The sequence below is a fragment of the Fukomys damarensis genome, unplaced genomic scaffold, assembly GCF_012274545.1.
Source record: "Fukomys damarensis isolate Sample0158 unplaced genomic scaffold, DMR_v1.0_HiC HiC_scaffold_18, whole genome shotgun sequence".
NCBI classification, from domain to species: domain Eukaryota; kingdom Metazoa; phylum Chordata; class Mammalia; order Rodentia; family Bathyergidae; genus Fukomys; species Fukomys damarensis.
The window spans coordinates 46474048-46500500 of NW_022900930.1; the positions used below are offsets into that span (position 1 = coordinate 46474048).

General features: G+C 46.4%; 1 protein-coding gene and 1 long non-coding RNA gene across 2 annotated transcripts in view; one reads left to right on the forward strand and one right to left on the reverse strand.

Annotated features, from left to right (window-relative positions):
- The window catches only part of LOC117286768, a 53909-nt gene that overhangs the window by 18807 nt on the left and 8649 nt on the right, over positions 1–26453 (forward strand). Inside the window, exon 2 of the long non-coding RNA XR_004517889.1 lies at positions 1283–1382. This is a non-coding gene — a long non-coding RNA (uncharacterized LOC117286768). The remainder of the gene's footprint in view (positions 1–1282; positions 1383–26453) is intronic.
- Adra1a (adrenoceptor alpha 1A) overlaps positions 12185–26453 on the reverse strand; it is an 89936-nt gene continuing 75667 nt past the window's right edge. Inside the window, exon 2 of the mRNA XM_010623573.2 lies at positions 12185–17892. Within this exon, the coding sequence (XP_010621875.1) occupies positions 17375–17892 (518 nt within the window). The 3' untranslated portion in view covers positions 12185–17374. The remainder of the gene's footprint in view (positions 17893–26453) is intronic.

A 26453-nucleotide genomic window follows, 5' to 3' on the forward strand; every position in this document is an offset into this window, starting at 1 on the left:
TGGAGGGAATATTGAGACTTGGGGCTCCTTCCTGTTTCTCTGATTCCCTGCCTCTGTGAGGTCAACAGGCTTTTCTGCTGTGATGTGCTCCTTCTTTGATGTACTGTGTTACTACAGGCCCAAAGCAATAGGGCCAGATCGAGTGGTTTTATAGACTGAAACTCTGAAATCATGAGCCAAAATGAACTTTTTTTTCCTTTTAAGTTGCTCATCTCAGGTGTTCTGTCATAGCAAAAGGAAGCTGACCAACACAGCCTATGTAAAGTGTCTGTCATAGAAAGGTGTCAGCAGATACTTCACTGACATTGCTGACCGGTTGCTGACGCAGCCCAGTCCTCAGCTCCACCTTTGGCAGCTTCTTCCATCTCAGACTTCTCCTGGTGATGGTCCACTTGCAGGGAGCACCCTCTGCACTTTGCATTAACACTCACCCTTTGTACTGTTCTGGATTTTTCTTCTGAGCTGGCCTTGGATCCTACCACTGACTGCCCTGACACTGGCTTCCTGTGTTGGTAAGAGTGGGTCCTCTCCACCCCTCATCTTTTCTTCTGTCCATTCCACAAGAGTAGCTTAATCTGACTGTTAAACTTAGCTCCAAATGAACCACAGGCTCAGCTCAAGGACTCCCTCTGCCCTGTGAAAGTGAGTTTCTTCCAGAAAACAGCAGCTCCTTTCCACTCTTCCAGGCTGTGCCATTCTTGAGAGATTCCCTCTGCCCCTGTTCCTGCTCCATGTACCCCCACAACGTGCTGTTTGTAGGGCAGCCCCTCACAAAGCTCCCTTGCTCAGGATGTAAGTTGTGTCCTTCAACTTGAGCTGTTATTAGAAATAAAACAGAGTCTAATTTCCAGAGGCTTTGTGGTTAGGACTCGGGCCCTTGGAATCAAAGTGATTGAACTCAAGTCCCAGTTCTTCCATTTGCTGGTGTATGAATTTTCTGAAATGTATAATGCTGATGAGTTCAGTATATTTTCTAGACAAAGGGGAAGATAATAGAACATGCTTCATATTTCTGTTGGTAGGATGAAGTGAGTTAGTATATCTAAAACATTTAGAACAGTGGCTGGCCTCAGAAATCTGTAGATAGCAGTGTTAACTGGCTGTATTTATTTGTTTCTTCAGAACGTGACGAGGGAGGGTGGGTGGTTGAGCCTGGACCCATCAGAAGGACATTCCTGGGTCCTACTCTTCCTCTGGCTCCCCTCCGATGGTTCCCCCACCTGCCTTGACTGTTATTCTCACGGATTCTTGCTTAATACATGTGTCCACTTTCCTATATTAGGATGGAGTGTCTGCTGTGCTGGAGAAGAAGAGAGTGAAACGGAAGTGGAGTGTGTGTCATCTCCTTTGTCCTCAGTTATTGTCCCAGGCTGTGAGCAATGGTATGTATGCCCCCGTTTCTTTTGGCAGTCTTCCTAACATCAGCTTGTTCTGGATTCAGCCTTCAGAAAATAGTTCTTGTAGATGCACCACTGTTTGGTAATTATCTTTGGTCTTTGGCCCACCTTCAGTAGGCCTCGTTAAAAGCTGAGCTCTTTAGAGAAACCACGCCTGAACCCCAGCAGCCAGGTCCTCCCTAACTCCTCTCCCATTTAGAAAACTTTTTGACTGACTGTCACGGGCCAGGTGCCTGTGGGGAAGTACGATAACTGCTGCTCCAGAAGAGCTTGTAGACTAGTGGTGCTTCTGTCCTGCTCCAGTGGGTCCTATGGGGTCACCAAGGCGTGTGCTGGGTTTTTATCCCACTCCTCACATCATTCAAAAGTTGCTCTGTTTTTCTTTGGACCTCCACTGAATTTATTCCGAATGCCTCTCTGTCGTGGCTTGACCTTCCTGACTTGTATTTGGCCAACATCATGATGGAGCTGTGTGGCCAGTGCATTGGCAGCAGCCACCTATGGGCTACAACAGCTGAGACCTCTGATGCTGCCCCTCAGCCAGGGAGGTTCACTGTTTGCTTTGGAGAGGGCCCTGCCCATGGTCAGGGCGAGTGCTATATGCAGCAACAAGTAAACAAGGGAACTTTGAGGGGAGGCACTACACATAAATTAACTCTCGTGGCAATCTCAGAAGAGTTCCAAAAATATGTTAGGCAGTGACAATGCTGTTGAAATAAGTTGATGACTTAAAAATGTTAGGAACCCTAAAATAAGCTCTCAAAGTCATTTTGTAGGAGTCGTAACATCAAATGATAACTTTCCAAAGGACAGGAAACTGGACTTTGCTTCAATTTTGTGGCATGTTTGGTAAAGCAAAGACTCAGGGATGCAAGAGCATCAGGAGCTCACTGATTGCTCAGTCACTGGGCTGTAATAATGCACTGAGAGAACCAGTCAGAATGCCCAGCTCACTCTGTTTTTGTAAAGATATTTAAAACCACCACACATTGCATGTGCACAGCGTATTTCTGGAGTATGTTTAGAACGAAGGCTTCATGGGGCATATTTCTGCCTCCTCCTGTTCATTAATGTGTCCTGAGATGATGCCAGGTACAAAATAGATATTCAGGGATCCGTACTGAATGAATGAATGCGAAAGACTTGGTGGTTGCCTCCAGGGAAGGTACTGGAAGTTGTTGGAACTATTACTTTTGACTCATACCCACATGTGGCTTCTGTCGGAGGAGAGTAGGAAGGAAGGGTGTCCTCTTCTCTCCTTGTATTCGTATTTTTTCCCCTTAGAGAAAGAATGAAAGCTTCTATAGCTGGCCTTTGCCCTGTGATTCCTCTACCCACCATGCAAAGTGTAACTTGGCTTTTCCTGGACCTCATATTCTTTTTTTATTCCTGCAGTACTGGAAATTGAACTCAGATCCCAGCTCTTTTTCATTTTTTAAAACTTTGAGACATGGCCTTGCTGAATTGTCCAGACTGGGCTCAAACTTGTGATCCTCTAGCCTCAGCCTCCTGGGGTGTCAGGATTACAGGCCCGCACCACCACACCTGGATGTGGACCTCTTCTTGCTCAGTTTCTTTTTTTTGGTACCAGGGATTGAACTCGGGCCATTGTTCTTTTGAGGCAGCGGGTAGAACCACTGAGCCAAATCCTGGCCCTTAAGATTTGTGTCCAGGATTTTTTTTGCTTGTTTGTTTTTTTTTTTTTGGTATCGGGGTTCGAACTCGGGTCCTTGCGCTTTCGAGTCAGGCTCCAGAACCACTGAGCTAAATCCCTACCCCTCCGGATGTGGACCTCTTATTCTTAGCAGGCTGGGTTCCGCTGCTCCTCATTCATGCACCATTGCCCCTGCATCCTGACCAAGTCCTCCCTTTCGGGCAGCATGGCCGCGTCTGTACCGTCAGCTTCCGCTTTCCTGCCAGTGTCTTGCTCCTGGGGATGGATGAAAGTGGGGGTTGGAGTTTGTCTTTCAGTCTGTTCAGGATGTTATAGAAAAACACCACAGATTAGGGGCCAGTACACAACAGAAAGTTATTTTTTACAGTTCTGGAAGCTGGGAAGGGCAAAAGCAGGGCGCCAGCAGGTTTGGAGTCTGGTGAGGGTCTGTCCCTGGGCTGCAGATGGACTTCATACGGCACAAGGGTGCGGGAGCTCAGGCCACAATTCACACTCACAGGGGCTTTGCCCTCTGGACCTAATTACTGCCCCAAGTCCCCGCCCCTGAATGCATTCACACTGAACCTAGGTTTCAACATTGGAATTTTGGAGGGGCACAGACACTCAGCTAATTCTATTCCTCACACCTGGACATTTTAGATTCAATGAGGACAGGTACAGAGATCCCCAGTGAGCTAAAACAGCACAGCAGAGAAACCTGGGACTGGGGAACACAGCTTTTCCAGGCTTTAATAAAAAACCGCACCTCATCCCCCATTTAGCTCTTGTCCTTCTTGCAGAAGGGGGCTTCAGGGTGGCGTGGGTTCAGGAACCCGGAGCTCATTCCAGTCTCACGACACTGCAGTGCTTTTGTGTAATTAGATTACCGCGTGCCTGTATTCTTTGGAAATAGATATATGGATTAGAACATCATAATTAGTGAGGCGAATACAGGGACACTGGCTTTTCCCTCCACCTATACAACAGAGTCACTATTTTTCATAAATTCTGTTGGGAGCAATTTGTATTTATAAAACGGAGTGATGCTAATAATTGGCTGACAGAATGATTTGGCATTAAGAGGCTGTTTATCTGAGAAAACTGATATGCAGAGTCATTAAATACTTCAGTTAAAATCGAAATGTAAAGGGACAGAAGTATCACTCAGAAATCTTTTAAGTCTGCAAAGAGAGATGAGGGAATTCAGTGTGGGTGGACATAGGAGGTCAGTGCTATATAACGTCTGAAATAGGATGGTAGCATTGCATCATGTGTCTGAGGAAAGTTGCTCTGGGTAGGAATTGAGTATGTCTTTTTGTTTTTTTTTTTTTTTTTTGATACCGGGGATTCAACTTGGGTCCTTGCGCTTGTGATGCAGACAGTGGAACCCCTGAGGCAAATCCCCGGACCTTGAATATGTCTTTTGAATACTTTCTTGTTGCTGGGACAAAATGCTCAACACTCACAAGTTAAAGGAGGAAAAGATCATTCCAGCTCCGTTTGTAGAGGTTTCAGTCCATAGTCAGCTGGCTCCAAGGCAGAGGGACATGGCAGAGGGGCATCACAGGGGAGAAACAGTCCATGCGCGGGGGCAGGAGGCAGTGAAGCAGTGAACCTACCTTTCCTTTTATCCCTTCCAGGCTACAAGCCCATTGGTTGGTGCCACCTACACCCAGAGTGGGCCTTCCCTTCACCCACAGCCAGACTATGTTAAACCAACAGTAGGCTAATCCAGTCATCACACACCCGTAATCAGCATCACACACCCCACCTATGAATGTCTGAGGCTTTGGGGGGACATCGAGACACAAACCATAGAAGTGTCGATGAAGACTCGGCTATCCTGAGATGCTTTGAGTTCATACGAACCACTACGTTGAAAACCACATTCACGACGGCTGACACTTACTGAACGCTCACTGTGAGCCAGACATAAATTCTTTACGTGAGTCAGTCCCCCGGAGAAGCTACTGTCACCCCATTTTTCAGACAAGGCTTCAGAAATGAACCCACAGAGGAGTAGGTCACACACTGGCGAGGGGGTGGGATCTGCGTTGTGCTGAAGGGGCTCACTCAGTTGTGTACGGCTCATTCCGCTTTCTCATCCAACAAATCGTGTTGGCATCCAGGAGTGGCCACCTGGGAGCATTTGTATCTCAGGGCTCGATGGAGGCTCCAGACCACGTGGTTACTTTGTTTTCTCCCCAGATTTGGTTGCTAAACATTATGAGCATATCACTGGGTAGAGTTCCGGCTTGGGTTGTTAGACTCACATGCATTTTAGCAAAGGTGCCCCCGAATCGATAGTATTAAAATTTTCACATTGTGGGAGTTACCTTTACATAGCTGTTCCACTGCCACAGCCCAATGCAGCCTGATTCTGTGCTCCTCCGTATACGGTTGCTGCCAGCATGAAGAGGGTTGGCACATTTGAACCGCCAGTGTGGGATTCGATTTAACAACTTTTAGCACTGCCATGAAGAACACTCAGCAAAGCTACGACCCTCGATTTCCAATTATCTTCTACCTTCAAAGGAACTGACAAGAGACAAAACCCTATCCTCTATCCACTTTATTCTCTTCCATAGTCTTTATCCCAGGCAAAAACTGGCTAAGTTAAAAGGAGAAGTCATCAGGATAATCCAGTGATAGCAGCCTACCGACCAACTGTGGCACTTCCAGCCTCCTCGAATAACACATGCTGAGAACCTGAAAACTTCTGCATCCCTTCGAGTCTCCTCCCCCTTGGGTCTGTCCTCACTCCCCATCCACCACAGGGCCCTGAGGAGTGAGCCTGCATGGAGACTTTGAGACCATCTGTAAAAGTGACCTTCTGGCCAAGCCCAGATGGAATAAGAGATGTGGCACTGTTGTAGGACCCAGAAGTTAAGGACCTCACCTTCCCTCCTCACCAGGAAGGGGATGCTCATTGTCATGGGTGGTCAGAACGTCAGCCACCACCATGAAAACGGCACGACCTGTGAGAGAAAAGAACACCCAACAGCCGTCGAGTGCCAAGTATGTGCCAGGCGTTTCCTTGACCATTTACATAGGTTGTGTCCTTTTGTTGTCCCAGTCACTCTCTCGGGGATGTGCAGGGATTGTTTGCATCTTTGAGGAGAGGAAATGAAGATTTTCAGATGTGGAATAACATCTCACATGCGGGTCACAGGTGCATGATGAAATCTGGTGCCTGTAGTGGCTCCCAGACAGCCCGGCTCCAGGGTTTGTGTCCCTAAGGGGCCACTGCCATGCCGAGGAGTCCTTTTGCAGGAATGGGCTCAAGGTGTGGCCCTGCGGGTACACACTCAGATGAGGACCTCTAGGAAAGAACCCCTCTTGGACAGTGGTGCTCATGGTACCCTCTGATCCCCAGCCCCTCCAGCCTGCTAACACGGCTCTGGTCACTTCATACAACCTGCCCTGAACACGCTCAACATCTCCACACCCTCCTTCCCTGCTGCTTACCTCTAAGCCGGATGATCTGGTTGTGTTCTGGCCCTTGCCTGTGTCTTGGATATGACGAACGTGGATGCCATAGGTCCACTCTACCCCACGCAGTAGGCTGCTGACTTCAGCTTCTCTTGTCTCCACGGCCCACACTGTTTCTCAGCAACAGACATATTAACAATACATCACGATCGAAGAATGAGGCATTATGTGTTTAAACAGGGACATTTAAAATATTTTATTTGGGAACATACATCGATATTGAACAGCACAACTCTAAGGTGTCCGTATGTATAAGGACAATATAAATTCTTATAATTGGAACAGTCACTGCAATAAACAAATTCATTTTAACATTGGGAATTATCCATAAAGTATATTTTTCAATAATTTATTCATTTCCTTAGGAATATGTACATTCATTTCTTAAGAAAGAAAGAACATAAAACCAACATTTTTTTTTTTACCACATCACATCGTAAACAACCGGACATGTAAAAACGGTATGTAGAAAATTCAGAAACACTTAAACCTTACATTCCAAGGATATGAAGTCCATGTAAAGGGAGCTGGAAGCTTCGCAGCCGTTGTAGACAGCCTGGTTGTCGTGAATATGCCGTGATACAAAATGGTGCTGATAATCCAAGTCTGACAACTCACATGCATGGACATTTTATTCTGATGCAGGAGTGGCGTCTCCCTTGTGTAGCCCAGAGCAGATGCTAAGCTCTCAGCATAAGTCCGGGTTTTCTTTAACACAGAAGAAGAGGTGGTGAGATCATCGACTCATCTGACCAACACCGAACCTGGACAGGTGGGCGTGGCTCGCACACCACACAGCCAGAAAGGGCTCCTCATGGGGACCACACTTATCATGAAACTTAAAGGCTGTAGGAAAACCGTAGCAGCTAAAATCAGCCAGGAAGCCCATAGTTGTTTTGCTGGCAATGCAGAAATGTGTATTTTGAGCAGTTCTAAGGAGAATCCAAGCAGAAAATCTACAGCAAGCCAGGAAAAGTCACAGAGTTCATGTTTAAATGGAACCAGCTTTATTTACTAGAGTACAGTTTAATTTTACAGGGAAAGTGATCTCCAATCTGTCTTCCTTGGGCCTGGCCAGTCGAGTCCTGCCTAAGTGCCAGTTGATTGTAAAAGTGCAGCTCCAAGTCTTTTGCTTTGGCTGCTGTTTGCCCTCTCCCTGCTGTATTTGCTTTAAAATAAAGCATTAGACTCCCTTGGCTGAACCCTGCCTAGGCCTGAGCCCCCAGCCCTTCCATAATGGCACGGAAGCCACTCACAGGAGCAGCGTAGTAATGCAGTGATTTTATGCATTTTTTGTAGGACAAAACTCTTTCTTTTAAAATATATTGCACTATGTTTTCTTGCTACAAACACTAACTTTTAATAACTCGGCATTGCATTGTATATAATTTTCTTGCTAGGACATCCAACGCATTTGGTTATTCTTATGAATTTGTTACCTCATGTTTGATGAGAAAGAAACAGAATCGATCTGCCTTCCTTCTTCCTTCCTCTTTATCTCCCCACCTCGGCTCCTCCCTCCCTCCCTTCCTTTCCCCTTTTTTCCTTTTCTGTCCAGCATCCCACTGTCATGCTGTGCTCAGCCTTCAGTATAGAGAATAATCAGGTCACTAGAAGAGGAAGGCTTTTGAGTTTTCATACAAGCCAAGCAGAGTGGCTCTGTCAGGAATGTCCCTGCACTCAGCACAGGCTTTTCCTCTGCTTAAGAAAAGACCAAGAAGAAAAGCGAGTGTGAGGGTCTTGCGGGGAGGGTTTCGCAGTGCCAAATCGCTACCAGGCCAGTTACCCGGTGCCTGGCGGACTGGAGGGGGCAAACCTAGCACATGGGTGAGATTTGCCGACCCTGGGTTCTAGCACAGCAGAGTCCCTTCCTCGCCAGGAACAACTCCCTCTGTTCCCCACTCTTTTGTCCTCCAGGGTCCCGGGAGGGTGCTTTCCTCCTCATCCCAGGTATTGCACGAATACGGAAGTCCTAGTGCTCACCACCCTTGCTGCACTGGCTGGCCCCCTGGTGCTCTCCAGGTCCACAGCAGCTTTTGGGGCAAGGACTTCGTTTGCAGCCCTGTTACTGTCTTCTCCCTGGTGAATACTTCACCCCGGCTAAAGAACTCAGAGCAGTGGGTGCCGGGACAACTTCCTTGGAGGAAGGTGCGTGCGCAGCGTGGCTTCCTCTACTTCTATGGATGTGCTAGAATCTGGGGGACTTTAACTTTTCAGGGAAAGTTGTACTAAGCGGACTTTCCAGCTGCGGTCAGACGGATGCTTGATAAAGAAGGATTCCTGTGCCAGGCATGACTTAGCGGTTCCTGAGGGGACTGAAAAGGACACGGTGACAGTCTAGAGGTGGCTGGGCCATACCCACTCCAGAGGGCAGATAGGCCAGCAACCATGGATGGGGAGCTGCTTCGTGGAATCTGTGTATATCCTACTATAAAGCAACATAGATTGCTGGGCACGCTGGTGCACGCCTGTAATCCCAACACTTGGAAGGCCGAGGCAGGAAGATCTTGAGTTCAAGGCCAGCCTGGACTGCATAGTGAGACTCTGTCTCAAAAAATAAAACAGTAAGGCATACTGACCTTAATGAATTACACTGTACTTTTAATATATTAGGCATCATGCATCCATGTAGCAATAATTTTGTTATACTGCAAAGAATTCTTACCCCAAATCCAACATGTACATACTTCCAAATTTGGACTGCAGCCCCAGGTCACCTCCCCAGCACCAAGAGAAGTGGACATTCTTCCTTGACATTTAGGCCAACACTGGTACCTTCGCTCTTGCCATAACTTAGCAGCTGCTTCTTAAAATCCTGAAGACCAAAATAGCCACGGACTTTGTTTATCCAAAACAGGGTCATGCCAAGAACCTCATCCTCAAAAGTGATTTTTTCCCTCTGTTTAGAGCAAGTTTGAGATTCCAATTCATGGGAGACCATTTGGGAGGGGCCGGCAGCAGCCTTCGAGCTGGGCTGAGTCGTGTAGACTTTTCCTTCAGGACACCTCCTGCTCAGGAGGCTCAGGGAGGCCCTTGCCAGGCCCCTCGGAAATAATAATAATAAAAAAAGAAATGTATGCATCTGTCGGGAATTAGAACTGAGCTTGTGCCCTGGGACTTCCAGGGTCCAGACTCAATTCCAGCTGAAATAAAAATTGCCTCTGTCAAGATGGGATTTGCCGTTTGGTTTTGTAAGCATTTGCTTCTGGCAGTTCCCAAGCAGTGCTCATCCCACTTCCTCATATGTTTTTATTTTTATTTTTTGGTACTGGGGATTGAACTTGGGACCTTGTGCTTGTGAAGTAGGGAGCGGAACTACTGAGCTAAATCCCTGGCCCTCCTCAGATGGTTTTAAATGCAATCTCTGTGTGAGATCTGGTCCCTTCTTCCACAAAGTTTTTTCTCATAATGTCAGTTACATGAACACACACACACACACACACACACACACACACACTTCTTGGGTAACGTGACTAGAATCTCGCACCTTAACATCTCAAAATGTGCAAAGGGTTTGGTTTGCAGCAGATGCTCCAGAAGTACAGGTTTTACGATGTAAACCCTGCTCCTGCACCATCCATCATGGTTGCATGGTAAGGAGCAAGAGAATTGGTGGTCTGCAGTACTGGGTTAGGTTTGCGGGGAAATACTGCAAAGTAGACTGCTTGTAACTCATTATGCCCAGAGACGAAAACAGTTATTTTCCTTCACATCTGATGAAGAAAGCTTGTGCTTTGGTTCAGGCTTTTGGGGCCAAAGCGGGGCATCAGCTCTCGCTCCAAGCGTAGGTACCAAGGTTGCATGGAATGTGTAGAAGGAGGGGTTACGGCTCAGCCCAGCCTCTAGAAAGCAAGCTGGGAGCAAGCCAGGGACCTCACTTATTAACTCAGTCACTGCCCACTAAGTGCTTTACTCTTAAAAGTCTGTAGATGACTGGCAATAAATTGTTCCTTAAATATTTGTAATACGTCCATGCTTTGCTCTTAAAATTGCTTTGTAGCATAGTATTTAAAAGCCTCCCTACTTGTCACATTGAATTTGGGCAACCTTATTTGTAGATTAAAGCTATTCCCTCACCTACTATCCATCAGTGCCTCGTCCTTCTCTGCTCTTTACAATGCCTGTCACCTCTGGGGTGATGCAGGGACCAGAAGAATGGAGAGGCTGGGGAACAAGGAGTGCTCATCCCGATGCACAGCATTTGATGAGTGGGGCCCAGGCTTTCCAGCCTCCGTGATCTCAATTAGTTAGCTGAACACATTTCATAATGAGAGATAAGGCTGGGGTTAAGGAAGGAATGCAGGTCAGGCGGGAAGAAAGACTTTTAGTGGACGAATCAATCGTAAGCCCTGGGTCTGGGCTGGATGCCTTGATTGTGTAGGTCCTGCCTTTCTGTGTGACTTTCTGTCATTTCTGGGTCGGACACCAGGGGATCAGATGCAGGATGTTCCACTGTGGCTGATATGTGGGATCATTCTGAGAGCCCGTGGGGATGGGAACACAGGGACAGGAGACCATAGCGGTAGCATCTTTTGCACAGGAACCACTGCCCTCAGCTGCCGAGCTGTTGGAGTAGCCTGGAAAGCCATACTGCCGAGCTCTGTGCTCACCATAACTGTTTAGAGACCCCAGGGCTGTCCACTGTTACCGAGCCTTGCTGGGTATGTCCTACTTTTGGTGCAGCTGGAAGTGGACTGCCACACGGAGCCTGCTCAAGCCCTCCTTATGTGCTCAAAGGAGAAAGTAGTGTTGCTACTAAGTGGCACTGGTATTTCCAGTTCCTTCCAGGTGGGTTCTGCATCCATTACATTCCATGCCCCACTCAGAGCCTGGCCAGGGTCCCTTCACTCAACACTCCGGGCCCCTGCCCTAGGCCATGGGAACTGAACTTTACTTCCAACCAGGGGTGTTTTCTTCTTCCTCACTGCCCACTAGGGTGGAGTGAGGCAGGGGAAGAGCCCTCTGCCAAGCACCAGCTCAGGTAAATGTGCTTCGGCATTCCCAGGATGGCTGAATGTGAGTCCCACGGCATTACCATGAGCACATCTAGTCCAGTTGGGTGATTGTAGACTTGCTGAAAGAGGAAAATGGAAGGAAGACACAGAGTAGGAAGAAGAGGAGGAATGAAACCCTCCCGTCTGTCCTTGGGAGATACCCTCTCTTTGTACCCTATGAATGCTTCATGGGCTCCAAGCAGCTCTCAGACGTCCTGGTACAGGGCACTGTGGTTAGAAGTCCTTTTCAAGGGGACGAGTGTGACCTCAAAAAGCCTTTGGGGACCTCTACTTCAGCAGCTTCCAAGGCTCTGGAAGGCTTGATCACATGATGTAGCTCAGAGTTGGGCATGGGGGCCTCTGCTGGGAAGGTGATGAGCTGGGATCCATGGCCTCACCTGGGCATCTGCTGACTGCCTGATCCACAGAATGTGGGGGTGGTTTGGGGGGTGCTCACCCCCAGGCCTGACATGGCTTGGAAAGTCCCAGTTAATGACGTCACTTTGTCTAGCAGCTCCTGTAGGTTCAGCCCAGTCAAGTTAAGTCAGCGATATGTTTAAAAGGAGACGGTTGTAGCTGGGCATAGTGGTGTAATCCCAGCACTCAGGAGGCTGAGGCAGGAGGATCGCTGTGATTTCGAGACCAGCCTGGGCTACGTAGTGAGTTCCAGGTCAGTCTCAACTACATAGTGAGACCCTGTCTCGAAAAACAAAAAAACGAAAAGAAGACGGTTGTATGTCGAAAACCAAAAGCCACTTTTTAGCATCACCCACACTATACTGAGGCAGGTGATGTCACATGCTACGCATGGCAAGTTGTGGTCCAGGGGCTAAATTTGACCACATTATTTTTTTTAAAGGTACCAACAGTTCTATGTTTAGTTAAGAATTGTTCTAGTCTACTCTCCCTGAAAAAGTCAAAACTAAGACGAATGCGTGATAGACACCATATAGCTCACAACGCCTAAAATATTTTACTCTCTAGCCATTTATAGAGAAAGTTTGGCAACTCTTGGTGTACATGAAATAGAATTTTATTTTTTGTTTTTTTGGTTCATCTGGGAACATCCTTCCCCTCCCTGGCTCAAAACAATGCCTCTCGGAAAGACACATTCTTGACTTCTACACAGATGGCCGTGGGCCCTGGCCAGCTCTTGAGCTGAGGACTGTCTGTGCCTCGCTGCAGGTTTTGTGCCAAGGGCAGTGCTCCATGAGGAGAGGTAGTTTGCTGCCGACAGCGTGTGCAGGAGGAGTCACGGGCTCCCCGAGCGAAGGTCAATACCTGCGACTCCCTTGGGGACCTCTGAGGACCTTAAGGAGACTCACTCTTGGGCTTTGCCTTGCATTTCACCTCTTTGAACTAACTGAGAGCCTCCCACTCTGCCTTTGTCCTCAGCTTTGTGGCTCTGTGGCTGCCTATTTAGGGAGGAAGAGCAGAGTTTGGTGACTGTCTGTTGGTCACGGGTGGATCTGCAGTGGCCCCGAGAACAGTCCTGTGCTGCGCGGTGGCTGGCAGAGAGGGCGGGAGAGAGGGTGCCAGAAAGCAGGGGGGAGATAAAGGGAGAGATGAGAGTGCAACTGGAAAACGGGCCTCGGGGACATAGAGATCACAAAGAGCAAGAGTCAGAGGCTGGGTGAGGGGCTCATGGAAAACTTTGAAGAGTTTCCTCACTTCTTCCTATGTCAAGTACGGACCATAAGCCCCATCTTCTCTTCCTATCAGACACAGGGGAATGACCCAAGTCGGGTGAGATTACTCTGACTTCTGTGAAGTGTCCCATACGGATATGTAGAGAGCTCTTGCCGGCTCTTCTATTTCTTCTCTTCACATTCAAATGCACTTACTGTATTCAGGCTATTTAAAGTGCCAGCATCTACAGCATATTTTTCTCTAAACACAGTGTTCACTTTCTCTCAGGTTTTTTAAAATCCTAATTGAGTCTGTATGTTTCATCATTTAGCAATAATCATTTCCAGCTTAAAATGTGCCTATATGGATACAGAAAGAGAGTAATGTAATAGCTCCCCAGCCTTGTGACGAGGTAAGGTAATTATTTTCTCTTTTGAAATGAATAAATCACCAGCTTCTGGCTGGTTGCTTTGCTTATCAGTTGCAGCAAAGCATTAGAGCAGCACCCTGCTTTGGTCCTGTCTATGCTAAGTCTCCCTCTCCTCGATGGTCCTGATCACTCCCACTTCCTCCTCCTTCTCTGTGGGAAAACCCATAATCTGTGTTACAGTGGCCAAGAAGAAATGAGTTTTCCTGCATGGAGCAGATGAGGTGCATTCGTGGCCCACCTACGTGACCTTTGGGTCTGAAGAGCTTGAAGGAGACCATGCCGATGGCCACACCGGCAAGGGGTCAGTGTCCTCTGCTGAGACCCTAACCTGCTGTCCCGGCCCAGCCCCAAACCACCATCTCCACTCACGCATCCCGTGGGACTGTGGAGGGCCAGCGGCCACTGCTGCCATTGCTTTTGGAAGATGGGGGACTCGGCCCTGTTCCATAGCAGAGCTGACAGACACAGCAGGAGCAAACGGTGCTCCCAGGGGGCTTGACTGGAGCTGTGTACAGGTGGTTTCGTGGTTACGAATACTAGTCATGTAAAGAGATCAGAGTGAAGAGTGAGTAACCTCTGATGGCTCCATATTGGCCACCCATGGCTTCTCTTTTGTCACCTTGGCTTTTGCAGGGAGAACTGGCTTTCCGCTTGCCCAGCTTCCACCTCTTTGCTTTCTCTCTGTGCTGGGGAGCAGAACTCTTTCCTTCACTGAGTGGATAACTATTTGTGTGCAGAACGAAGATTTTTTTGGGGGGCAAGAGGACCTGAGAAGAACTTTTTCCAGAAGCAAAGGAGAATGTTTGGCAAACTGATTAAGTAGCTGTGTGATGAAAGAGGTGAACAGTTAGCTGCCCAAGCAAATGGTTCCTACAGTGCTGAAACTCGGAAACCTACTGGCCCAGCAGGTCCAGGTGATGGTTCACATTTCAGGGGTTGGGAGAAGCCAAGATGCTTGGAGGTGCAGCTCTCATTTGTGAGCGAGATGGAACAATCTAGGCAGGTGGTGAGAGAGGAGACTTCACATTTTGGAAAACGTGGGATATGCTAGGCAGTTACGCAAAGATGGAACTGGATGAGACATGAAAAAGGAAAAAGGAGAAAACTGTGATGATTGAAAAGCTTTTCTAAAATCCTTGGTTTCTAGTCTGGGAAAATTTATGAATAAAGAGATTTAAGGCCCCTCCTAGTGCACATAATCATTGCAGAATAAACTCGAGTTTTGCCTATCCCATAATGTCACTAACTTTGTGAAGTTCAGGCAATCCCAAGGCAACAGCTTTTTATAACACATTTGAGAAGACATTTAAACCACTGTTACTCCGGGTAAATTCCTCCAGCTCCAAATAGAAGCAGTAAACATGGGAGTATAAATATGATAATCATTTGTTTAGCTGTAACAATTTTAGATAGTTTTTGGCATGCTTACAGGTACAGATAGTTTTGTGGATGAGTGAAAAGCAACTCAACTTGTGAATTGTTTCTCTCGCTTTATCACCGAATTCTGTGTAACATCGGAATGTTATATTTGCGCCCCACATCATGCTATGGGAAAGGGAAAAAAGGTTCAGAGTTTTCCTCCCTAGAGGGAAAGGTACTGGAGAAGAGTGTAGCAGACAGTTATATATGGAGAGCTTTACATGGACACAGTTGTCACGGCTGTTATCTGATGTCCAAAAGCTTTTCTAGCTGCTGGTTTTGATTAGGAGTGGCATTAATGCTAACTTTCCGGCCCTCATAAGCTTTCCAGTATCTGCAATGTAAATTTATCCATTGAGGAGTTTAGTAGTCATGCCTAACAGGGATCGCATTTCGAGGAAGATAAATTATGACCATTCTTTCCACGAGGATGCTATTTCTATAAGGGGAAGCCAAGGCCAAGAGTGAGTTTTAAATTCAGAATCTGAAAGAAGCTCTTTTCAGAGACGAAGCTTCTTTCCTACCAAGGCAGAAGATTGGGAGCCTTCTGTGTTCAAGTTCTCCCTGGACGCCTGCCTTAAAGTAGGACCCCCACATCTGCTTGGGCTAGCACAGGACTAGTAGACTCTAAAAACCCAGCCAACTTCTTTGTGCTAGAATCCCTGTTCTTACAGTAAGGTCAAGTATCTATTTATCTTGTCAATAAGACACTGCCCAGAAAGCTGAGAAAACAGTCACATCCAAAGCCCTTACAAAATCCACATCCACATGCAAACATACCCTCCACTGCAATGTCGAACAAGATTTATTTTCAGCAAGGATTAAGAGAAGAATTATTTTGATGCAAAGAGAGATGATTGGACCATGCTTTTGCTGACAAGGTTACAAAACATCTCCAACTTGCTTTGAAATTCCTGGAGCAAATTACACAAATAGGGAAGGGCCAGTAGTTTTAGATCAGTGGCTTTTGTCAGGAATTTTAATTGTATTTTAAATCCCCATTGTAGGATAACAGGCATATTTTCATTTTTAAATATAGTTTTCATCATTATTAGCAATAATGTGAGTTACTAAGGTATATCAAAATTTGGAAGCCAATGAAGCAAGAAATATGTCCCAATTTCCTACAGAAAGCAGTATGATGAATTTGAGTGGGCTATGGGATCTTCTGCTGGGATAAATGTGTTTCTGCCCCCGCAAAATGTTTGCAAACCCCTGCTCTGGGCCGTTCTTTGGTGACCAGTAAGTATCTGTTCAAGGCTAAGCATGGGTATCTTTCAAAGTGTAGGAAGGATGTATCTGGGTCTTAAGGCTCATTCCAGCATGCTGTGGGTGAACCTCATTCACGATGCAGGATTGAAGTAGGTGATAAGAAATGAAAGTCAATATTTTACCTCTTCAAATGTAAGCTCTGGGTTTTCATAATGGAGGTCTGGGAAAGGCAAGTAATTTGTCAAGAAGAGCTTTTCTAGGCCACATCAGAAAGGCCGTGGAGTAACTTGACAGCAGCTAGCTTAGCATGAAATCAGCACCCCCCCGCAACCTGTTGATCTTTAAATGGGATACAGGAGAAGCCTTTCCGCATCTGACCTTGGAACAGCTGAAAGAATTTTTGACCCTACCAGTGAATTCGCAAAGATGAGCCTCATGTCTCTTGTACTCTTTTGGGAAAAAATGCTCTCCCCGATTGGTTCACCATGTTTCAGACCTGGGGGGGGCGTGTCTTCACATTCTGCAGCGTGAGGGTCTCTCACTCTCATCTTTAGAGGATAAAGCACAGTGTCCGGTCAGAGTGCAGGCAAAGGGAAATCCTACTGTCTAATTCACCCAAGCTGGGATGCTGGATTCATCAGAAGTGGTGGTGTTTTAAAACTCTTTCTACAAGTAATGTGCCTGGGCAGTGGCTGCCATCTCACAGTTCTCCATTAGAGGGATAGCCTGAAAATAAAGTCCCCTCACTTCATCAAGAAATAGCTCCAAACTTAGAGTGTGTGCTCAAAATATTCATGATGAAATCATAACCCTATATTTATAGTCTTTCGGATTGTGTATGAAATTCTGTTTCCCATGGTAGTTTTCATCGAAAGGGCCTGTTGTGGAAAGCAGACTTAGAAAACGAACTAGAATCAGGTGCAGTGGGGTGTTGTGTAGACCCATTCTAAACCTGTGGGGAGACATCAAGCCTCTTTCTTGTTCCTCACTTGTTGCCCGATGAGTTGGGTCTCCTGCCTGTCCCATGCCCAGATGGTGCCCTTGTTGAATGGTCCTGTGTTTTCCTCCAAGAAGGGTGAGCTGTCTTTTGAGTAGAAAGTGGGAGGGCACCTAGGATCACCCCTTTCCTTGTGACCTTCCCTACCCACTAGACTTCCTCCCCATTTTCACTGAGGGAGATGGTGTGGATCTTAATGGTTGGAACTTGGTGGTTTTCTCCAAGGCTGGGGGTTGAGGGCCCCACACAGCAGCAGACCTGTAAAAAGCTTTTACTCCTCACCCGGGCAGTGGTGCAGGTAGATTGGTCCTTGGGCACTGTAATCCTGGCAGATCCGTGAGGCATGGAAGAGAAAAATTTCCATTCACACACCCCATCGGTCTTGGAGATCTTATAGAAGGTCTCTCCGGATCCCACGGGGATGCGCACCATGTCCTTGTGCTGCCCCTCCAGGGCTTGGCTGGGGGCGTGCAGGGTGTAGCCCAGGGTGTGCTTGGACGAATGCTTTCTGCGGAGACACTGGATTCTCAAGACATTCTGAAAGGCCTTTTTGAACTCTTGACTGGAGCATGGGTATATGATGGGATTGATGCAGCTGTTCAGGTATCCGAGCCAAAACACTATTTTAAAAACGGTTTCCGAGGGTTTGAAATCAGGGAACAAAGACCCTGAAAGAAAACACACAAAGTTATACATATTATTTGCAAGTCAGTAGGCCAACTGGCTAGGCAAATAAGCCAACAAGCATTTTTAAAAATGTCTTTAAAAAGTTACAAATGATTCCAGACACATTTGAATTTCTCACACTTGCCGGCAACCTCTTTGTAGCATCCTCAAAGACCATTCTTACTTGGTCCACGCAAAGCCATTATTATGGCAGCAGGCCCAGTGATAGGGTTCAGTTGGCTCGCTCAGTGAGAGCCATCCCTAGAAGGTTTCTGTGAAGTCTTAAAAATTAAATGTGAAATTTTGATTGAGTTTAGACGGACACGCTATTTTCCCTGAATTTTAAAATAAGTTGGAATCAAGGCAAACAATCCATATTAAAGTGAGGTTGCTTGAAAATACAGTTTATATTCTGATGCAGAGCTGTACACAGACAGAGCTTAAATGTTCATGAATTCCTTTCCTCCTAAATGTTGGAGTTGTGCATTTCAGTGAGATCTTCAAGTTTAAAACATACTGGCTTTACCAATGTACCAGATTTCTGTCAGTGGGGCAAAATATCTGACACATACCACCTAAAGGCTCATGGTTTTAGAAATTTCAGTCTGTAGTCTTTGGGCTGGAAGGCAGAAATATCATGGTGACAGGCCAGGAAAGCTGCTTACCTCATGGCAGTCAGGAAACAGAGAATCGAGAAAGAGCCAGATAGAAAGGGGGCAAGGGCCAGATGTAGTTCTAAAGGTTTTGTCCCTATGACCCACTTCTTGTCAAAAGGCCCCACCTTCTAGTAGCCCATTCAGTTGTGAGTTTGTGAATGAGTTAGTGCACTGCTGAGGTTAGCACTCTCAGAATCTAACCACTTCTTTGGACAACTCTTATCCAAGTTGACAATTAAGATGAACCATCAAAGCAGGCTGTGGCATGTGACTCACAGCCACTTTTTCTTGTTGCTGCATTTTAATATTACAGCATGCTTCCCTTCTCAACCTCCCAACCACTCCCAAATGGTCTTCAGTTGCTTGGCAGTCAGAGTCTTTCCTGATCCCTGGCCTAGCCTGGGTTATAATATTACTGCTTCCTGTTAATATAGTATTTTGTTTTTACTGTCACTACAAACTTTTTTGTATTATTGGTCATTTTTTTTTGTCCTTTCAAGTTGGGCCACTGTGTCTTTAATGTTTTTCCTCATCCTCCCTGTGTATTCAAAACTCATCATTGACTTGGACAGCAGGAGTTAGAGCCGGGGTCTCTTAACACTGTGCACAGTGACCATTGGAATTCATAGTTGCAGAATAACAAAACCATGGGCCTTAAAGTGGGATTACTGTCTTATCCAATTACTCAATATCCAAACCAACCAACCAACCAAGCAATCAACTAACCAACCAACAAACATTGCCAAAAAGCTACCAGATACTTGGTAGCTACAGTATTAGTGCATTATAAGATTTCCTAGTTCAGACTTTCTTATTTTCCACTCCCCAGACTTGTAGTACTTCCTACTAAAGGTACTTTGCGAATGACAAAAACCCCAGATGTCTCTCTTCATTCCCTGATTGGCATGGAAGAACACCTTGACTTGCCCGCCAACTGTTCTCTGTTATTTCTTCACTTCCAAATTGTCCCCTCTTCCACTGTCTTCCAGTTACATTTTTATGTCCATTTGTGTGGGGAGTTTTGAGATCCTATTATATCTGTGGGCCTTGTTTTCTTCTCTGAAAAAGGAAAAGTTTGAATGGACACTTTCTAATGGCTCAAACGCAACATTTTTATCTTATTGGATCTATGGTTTTGATTTTTATGGTCTTTGTTTTCCTTTCTGTGCTTTGGAGCCATCAGAGTCACGAGGAAATGCAGGGTGCACTTACAAGCGACTGTGGAAAGTGGTGCTTTGGAATTTAGTAGAAGAGTGAGCCCATATCCAGTGGAACCCAAGAAAGACAGAATGGTGCTTGGTTAATGGATGCCTATGTGACACATTCTCCTCGTAAAGCTTAGTGTGTTTCAGAGAACTGAACGCACACACACACACACACACACACACACACAGAGGTGATGATTGTTCACTTATGAAAAACATGTAAATAAGTTCTATTCCTTAGCTCCAAAGCTTTTGTCCTTGCACTGAAGTTTAGAGTTACTGGTTATCTATTTTGAGCTGAGCACTGAGCAAACAATGTAATCATCATTAGTAGCAGTAGGAGTTCTATGACTCCTATCAATATTCTTATTTTGCAGTGGAAGGAACTGCCATTTAATGAAGCAGAATAACTCAGTCAAGGTCCTTCAGATGGTTACTGGCGGGGCTGGGGTTCTAAATTAGGCGGAATATCAAAATACATTTCCTTCATGGAATCTCAAAGTACATCAGAATAATGCATTTTTTGGGGGCAGGGAAGAGCGGTATACATGGAGTTTAAAGGTATATGGTTGGGAGAAGCTGAGCTGGAAAGATACCTTTTCAATTTCTTCTGAGAGGCAGAGAATATGATCAATGTCAACGTGATTGCTGGCTTTGTGTGAATATGGCCATTCGAGAAAAAAATCATCTTGCATTATGATGCCTTTGTATCATCAGATATTTCTTCCTAATGGTGACAGCAGTGTGATTAAGGGGACTTGTTTCACAAACACCCACCTTCTCCTGCGCTTCAGAGCTACAAGTATGGATGAGCTAGGCATAGCAAAAAGCACTTTATCTGGAATTTAACTGCTCTGTAAATCGTCTAGTCAGGCACAGGGTATTTCCTTCATTTGAAGAATTTCAGTTAACAATAGCAAAACAAGGAATAAAACATGAATTGTGGATGTGAATGCTATATAATATTGATCCAAGAACATGGAAATCACCCACAATTCCTTCAAGGACACTTTCTCCTTACAGAATGTAGCTTTTACATTCACAAACAACTCTACTTCCTTTCGGTCACCTCCTTTCTATCCCTTCTTTCTTCTCTTACCTCCGGGTCTGAAGCCGAGCTCCTGGGTTCCTTCCTTACTGTGATCTCGGCACTGCATTCTCACCAGCAGATATAAACACTGGTCCTTCTAGTCCACATCCTTCACACAAAACACCCATTTCTTTCACTGCAGCTGAGGAATAGCGTGGAAAGGAAGCTGGGCAAAGGCTAACTTCTACTAAGAATCGGATGACAGAATTGGATGTAGTCTCCATCCTCAGGCCTTTAGGGATATTTTATTGTTAATCCAAGAACATCTGTGGATGCTGGATTTTCATCCAATGAGTGACAGTTGCTTCCAGGCCAAAGAATATTCCCAAAATGGCACCATCTGGTTTATTCCCTTGAGTGTGTGACAGCGTCCAGATGTGTCTGAGCCTAGTACAGATCTGCCCTCTCCCAATCTTGACAGTTCCACCAGGGGCAGGTCACAGGATTCATTTTTCCTGCTCGGAGTAGTCCTCTTCCCCTGGGAGAAGCCACGTGATTCTTTGCAGCTGCTGACCCGCAGCGTTGGGAGGGGAACTCAGAATGGTGCTTCCTTAGCAACTTTCCAAAGGGGGAGAAAAGACAACAAAGGGCAGCTCCCCTCATGATTGACGTTATTCAGTCTCTCTTCATCTTATTTTAACTTTCTTAGGAGGGGGAAAAGGGGCTGGAATCAGGCCTGTGAAAACGTTGCTGCAGCCCGTCGCCCTCAGAGTCCCCCCATCTGGCTGCCTCCTCCTTCGTCCAAACCTTCCTCTTGGACAGAATCCTCTGACTCCCCATTACATACGTCTTCAGCCTCACTTGCTCCTCAGGTCCCTTTTTTCTTGACGACGATGACACTTTTAAGCATGAGAAGACTGCTGGAGTGTGCTGATTCCACTCCTCACCCATGGAAGCACAGGGGCTCCAGGCAGAGCCAGAGGAGGTAAGGATGGATGCCTTGGACCAGTCCCAAGTTTTCAGCACCGCTTGAGTAGGGCTAGACAGTTCTGTTCGCTTGCAGGGCTAGAACCCAGCCCTGTGGGGACCCTGAAGACACCGACAGCCCCAGTGAGCGCAGCTCACCTCCTGACTGACTGCTGGGTGACTGAGTCTTCTTGTCCTCTCCATGCTTCTGCCTCCCAGTCTGACCTGTCGTTTTCTTCTCTGCCTTTGGCCATCGCTTATTTCTCTTCCTGATGCTGCCTTCTTTCTGTGTCTTGTTCCCCTTTCTTTGTGCACTGTTTCTGCCTAGTCCTCTAGTTTTCTTTGCATTCATATTTCACTATCTTTTCCTTCAGGGACTGGGGGATTTAGCTCAGTGGTTTCACCGCCTGCCTCATTATCTTTCCTCTCCTTGCTGTACCATTTGGTATCTCACATCGGTTTTTCTTGTCATGCTTCATAGGAAGTGCCAGACTTCTGAATTATCCACATGAGAATGGGGGCTCCTGTTCCCGGTCAACATAGCTATGTTTTGCTAATCAACAACCCCTGGCCAAACTCCGCCTCAAGGGGAGGCACCAGCTCCCAGTTTAATTCCCTGAACACCTTGCCTTGCAGGTCAGGTCATCCTCTGTGAATTGGCCTAGTTTAATTCTTGGCATTTGGAAAATCCCTCTATCCCTGAGAACACTTCCCTTCACTGACTTTCCTTCCACTATTTAGCTGCTGCAGAAGTTCTGACTTGTTTCTAACCCTCCAAAATACCCTGATGATTTTAAAATGGGGATGGAGAGAGCAGATACTTATGGCTGAACACCACCATTAGGAACTTCCTCATCTTTGGAGATGCCCAATCTTTACTTCAATGCAGAAGCAACTAGATCCTAAGGAGAATTCAAAACCGATGATTTTGAATGATGCATCTCTGTCTTGTCACTTCATGTCCTATCCATTGGGGGTATTTAACATCTCCTGCTTGATCTGGGGCTCATTTGGTGAGTTTGTTAGGAATTATACCAATAAAGTCTTGGCCACTAAACCCACATTTTAAGCTATGAAGTGACAGCAAAAAATTTCCTCAGCCCTCCCAATGTAAGAGAAACCTATTGTCCTACCAGGGCTGGATTCACCTGTGAGTTCACAACACTATGTTCCAGCTTACCCCAAAACTCAGAATGGAAAAGGAGTTCTTGAAGTCCCAAGGTTCAGAGGCAAACTTTCTGTCCAACCCAGTAGTGACCATTTAAGGGTTCACTTTTAGTTTGATAATTTCTTTCAAAATCAAGGGACTTGGCATGGAAGCAGAAGGTTATGACTTAGTCTTCTTGGGTCTGTCCTTAGTGCCTGCTTCATTCCAGCCTGAACACTTGGACATCTTCACGATGACACTGAGATACACTGGCTGTAGGTAAACCCTAGGTGGCCAGGGTGGCAGAATGTTAATCTGTGAAGACCAGCCAGAACTAGGGGATTAGCAACCCCTTTTTTCCAGGGGAAGATAGAAAAGGAGTAGGGTAATGGTTTTCCAGAATCGTGTCTCTTGTAGCCGAATCCAGACAAGACTCAGAATCTGCTCCACTATGCCCACTTGTATGCCTGACCTTCTTGGGCCACGTTGTAGCTCTACAACAGCACCTAAAGTGGCAATACATCCGGCTTTTGGGGGAGGACAACAGGCTCTGAAGATATGGTGAAAATGAAGGAGGACAGTAGCATCATCAATAGCTACGTTATTTAAACTCAGCATTGTTCAGAAGGCTTATTGGCAGTATGTCACATTCTGAAGATTAGAGTTTCAGTGACTCCATTAAAGAATAGACTCCAAAGAGAAACTTGTGTAACTTGAGAGAAAAATCACACTTGATTTTTTCTCACTGTCCAGCCAGTGGCCCCTCTGATGGGCCTGGTAAATACCCCATGACCACAGGACAGAGACAGCTGTCACACACACAGGCAGCCAGTTTTACCCAGGCCAAGGAGCTCCAGTGCCAAGCAGCCTCTAGCCAGACTGGATGGCACCTTACACTAGGAAGAAAACTCAGCTTCATCCAACTAAACCTCAGAGGAAAGCTGCAGGAATCAGTATTACAGCAGACCCAAGTGTCTTATCCTCTAGGGTCTCTCAGATGACCTGTGTTAAGATGCCAGTTTGGCTGAATCACAGTGACCTAAGCAAGTCCTCCTGGGGTTCATGTGGGATTTCCCTTGGACAATTATCATCCAATCAGGAGTCTTTAGGGTTTCTGGTTGGATTAGTGGATAGATGTCTCGAAGAACAGTGGATTAGCCATGGACAGGAACTTTGGGCTCAAAACCCAAGGTTCATAGACAGACTTCCTGTAAATTTGAATATGTCTTTATATGGACAAGGATATATATTCCTGGAAGGAGACCTTCAGCTTCTATTGGCTCCTCACGGTGGTCCCTGGTGACAGTAAAGAAGGCGACGTCATAGGCTAGACATAGCAGTGCCTGCCTATAATCTCAGCACTTGGGAAGTTGGGGCAGGAGGACTGTGAGTCCAAAGTCAGCTTGGGCTACATAGTGAGTTCAAAGCTACTGAAGATAAGCTGTAGCTCTGTCTGGAAGATTGCACCCCTTTTAACTCACAGCATCCTCATGAGAATGCTGAGCACGCACACGGGGCCATCAGATGTCACTCTAGCATCTCCTGGCAGGTCCTCTTCTTTTTTTTTTCTTCCTCTGCTTATCTGGGGCTTGCACTGTTCTAGCCGTGTGCCTGTAGTACAGCCATGTAGCCAGACCCTTGAGTCAATATGTAGAGTCTTGCCTGGACTTTGTGGTGGAAGTGTGAATAGTAGGCACAGCGCATAGGAGGTAGGAAGGGACAATGCACAAAGGTACACACAGCACTGAAGGAACAAGCCTGGGTCCCCACAGAGGGTGCTGCCTGGTGTGTGAGGGGAGGGCTGCTCATCCTCCACGGACTGAGGAACACTGGCCTATAGTTACTACTGCAAAGAGCTGCTGCTTCTCCCAGGTCAGGGAGGAAAGAGGTCACCTACTTAGATGGCTGTCATCCCTCCTACTTCTGTGAGTGGCAGCCAAAGCTGGTTACTGGATCCTCTTGCCAGCCAAGGATAGTTCTGCAAAGGCAGGGATCTCATCTGGAGGCATCCAAACTCCTCAAATGCAAGCTCTTTGAAAAGTTTGTCTCACCAGCCAATGGACTCCTGAACAGTGTCTCTTCTGCCAGAACACATGCTCAGGCCTAGATGTGATGGTGAGTCATGGTCATGATGGTCACCCACTGTGGTCATTTCTCCTTGGAAGATCTCTGGTGCTAAATAAGTACAATTCCAACCACTCTACCTCAAAGTCCCCCTTTCTGTCAAAAAAGATTATCTGGCACAGGAAAAAGCTCTCAATGAAGAAGCTTTTATGTTCCGCTTACAATGAAAATGTTTTCATGTTCTTTTATGGCTGTTTCCTTAAAAATGGGTCCCCTTTCACAAAACAGCTTATTTTCTAAACTTTGCTACTTTTATTAAAGTCACCATTGCTTTAGGAGTCTCCTACTTACAGAATCTTATCTTCACACAAAAGGTTCTCCTGACTACGGAAGAATGGTTTTCAGACTCACTGGTAGTGTGATTTGTTTCTTTTGTGGCATATATCACTGTAAGATTTTTATTTGTTTGTTTTGATTGTCTCATCCTCCAGAGTATAGCAGATCCATACCCAGTTCTGTGAAAGAACGCGAATGTGACTTCCCCCTCCCTTGCCCTCTAGGCTCCAGCCAGTCGCCAGCCCCATTCATGTTTTTCTTTGGAACACCTTCGTCATGTGCCTTTCCACTATGCTCCCTTGCATGGAGGGCCGGTTGTTTAGAGCTGGGTGAGTCCCTTTCTCTTTCCAGGATTCAGTGACCTCCTGTGTAAAAGCTTGGAGAAAGTACTTGTTACTATGCCTTCCTTTGTGTACGAGCATAAGCTTCTAGGAGAACTGAAACATTAAAAAGGGAGCAGAGAGGCCCGTATTAAGCAGGATGCTATGATGTGAGTGTGGCTTGTTCCCCAAGGGCTCATGTATTAGAAGCTTGGAAAAAAAATGAAGCTTGGCCTTCAGTGTGACAATGGTGGGAGTATTAATCAGCTTTTCATAATGGACCAACTACCTGAAGTACACAGCTTAAAGGAGAAAAGGTTTATTTTAGCTCACAGTTTCAGGGGCCATGGTCCACTGGCTCTGCAGTAGAAACATCATGGTAGAAAGGCGTGGCAGAGGGCTTCAGGGCAGCCAGGAAGTAGCGAAGGAAAGAGCCTGAGAAAAGTCATACTCTTCCAAGTCATCCCCCAGTGACCTGCTTCCTCCTTTAGGCCCTAATAGCCTACTCAGCTATGAACTCATCAGTGGGCCTGTCTGCCGATGGGGTTGGCACCTTTGCATGCCAGTCACATCTCTAGGTGTCCCAGTCCAACCGAGCTGACAATCAAGATTAACCATCACCTGGTGGGACCTTTCAGGATTGGTGTAAGTTGATCACTGATTGGGCACCTGCTCCAGAAGGTCTTACTATAGTTCTGCAGAACTCCATTTCGTTCTTATGGGAGTGGGTTGCCATAGAGTAGCAAGACTGGTCCTTCCCTCGACTCTGGTTTTCTCTCTCACCCAGTGATCTTGTGTGTGCTTCTGCCATGACGGCATCTGCTGTGGTCTGACACAGC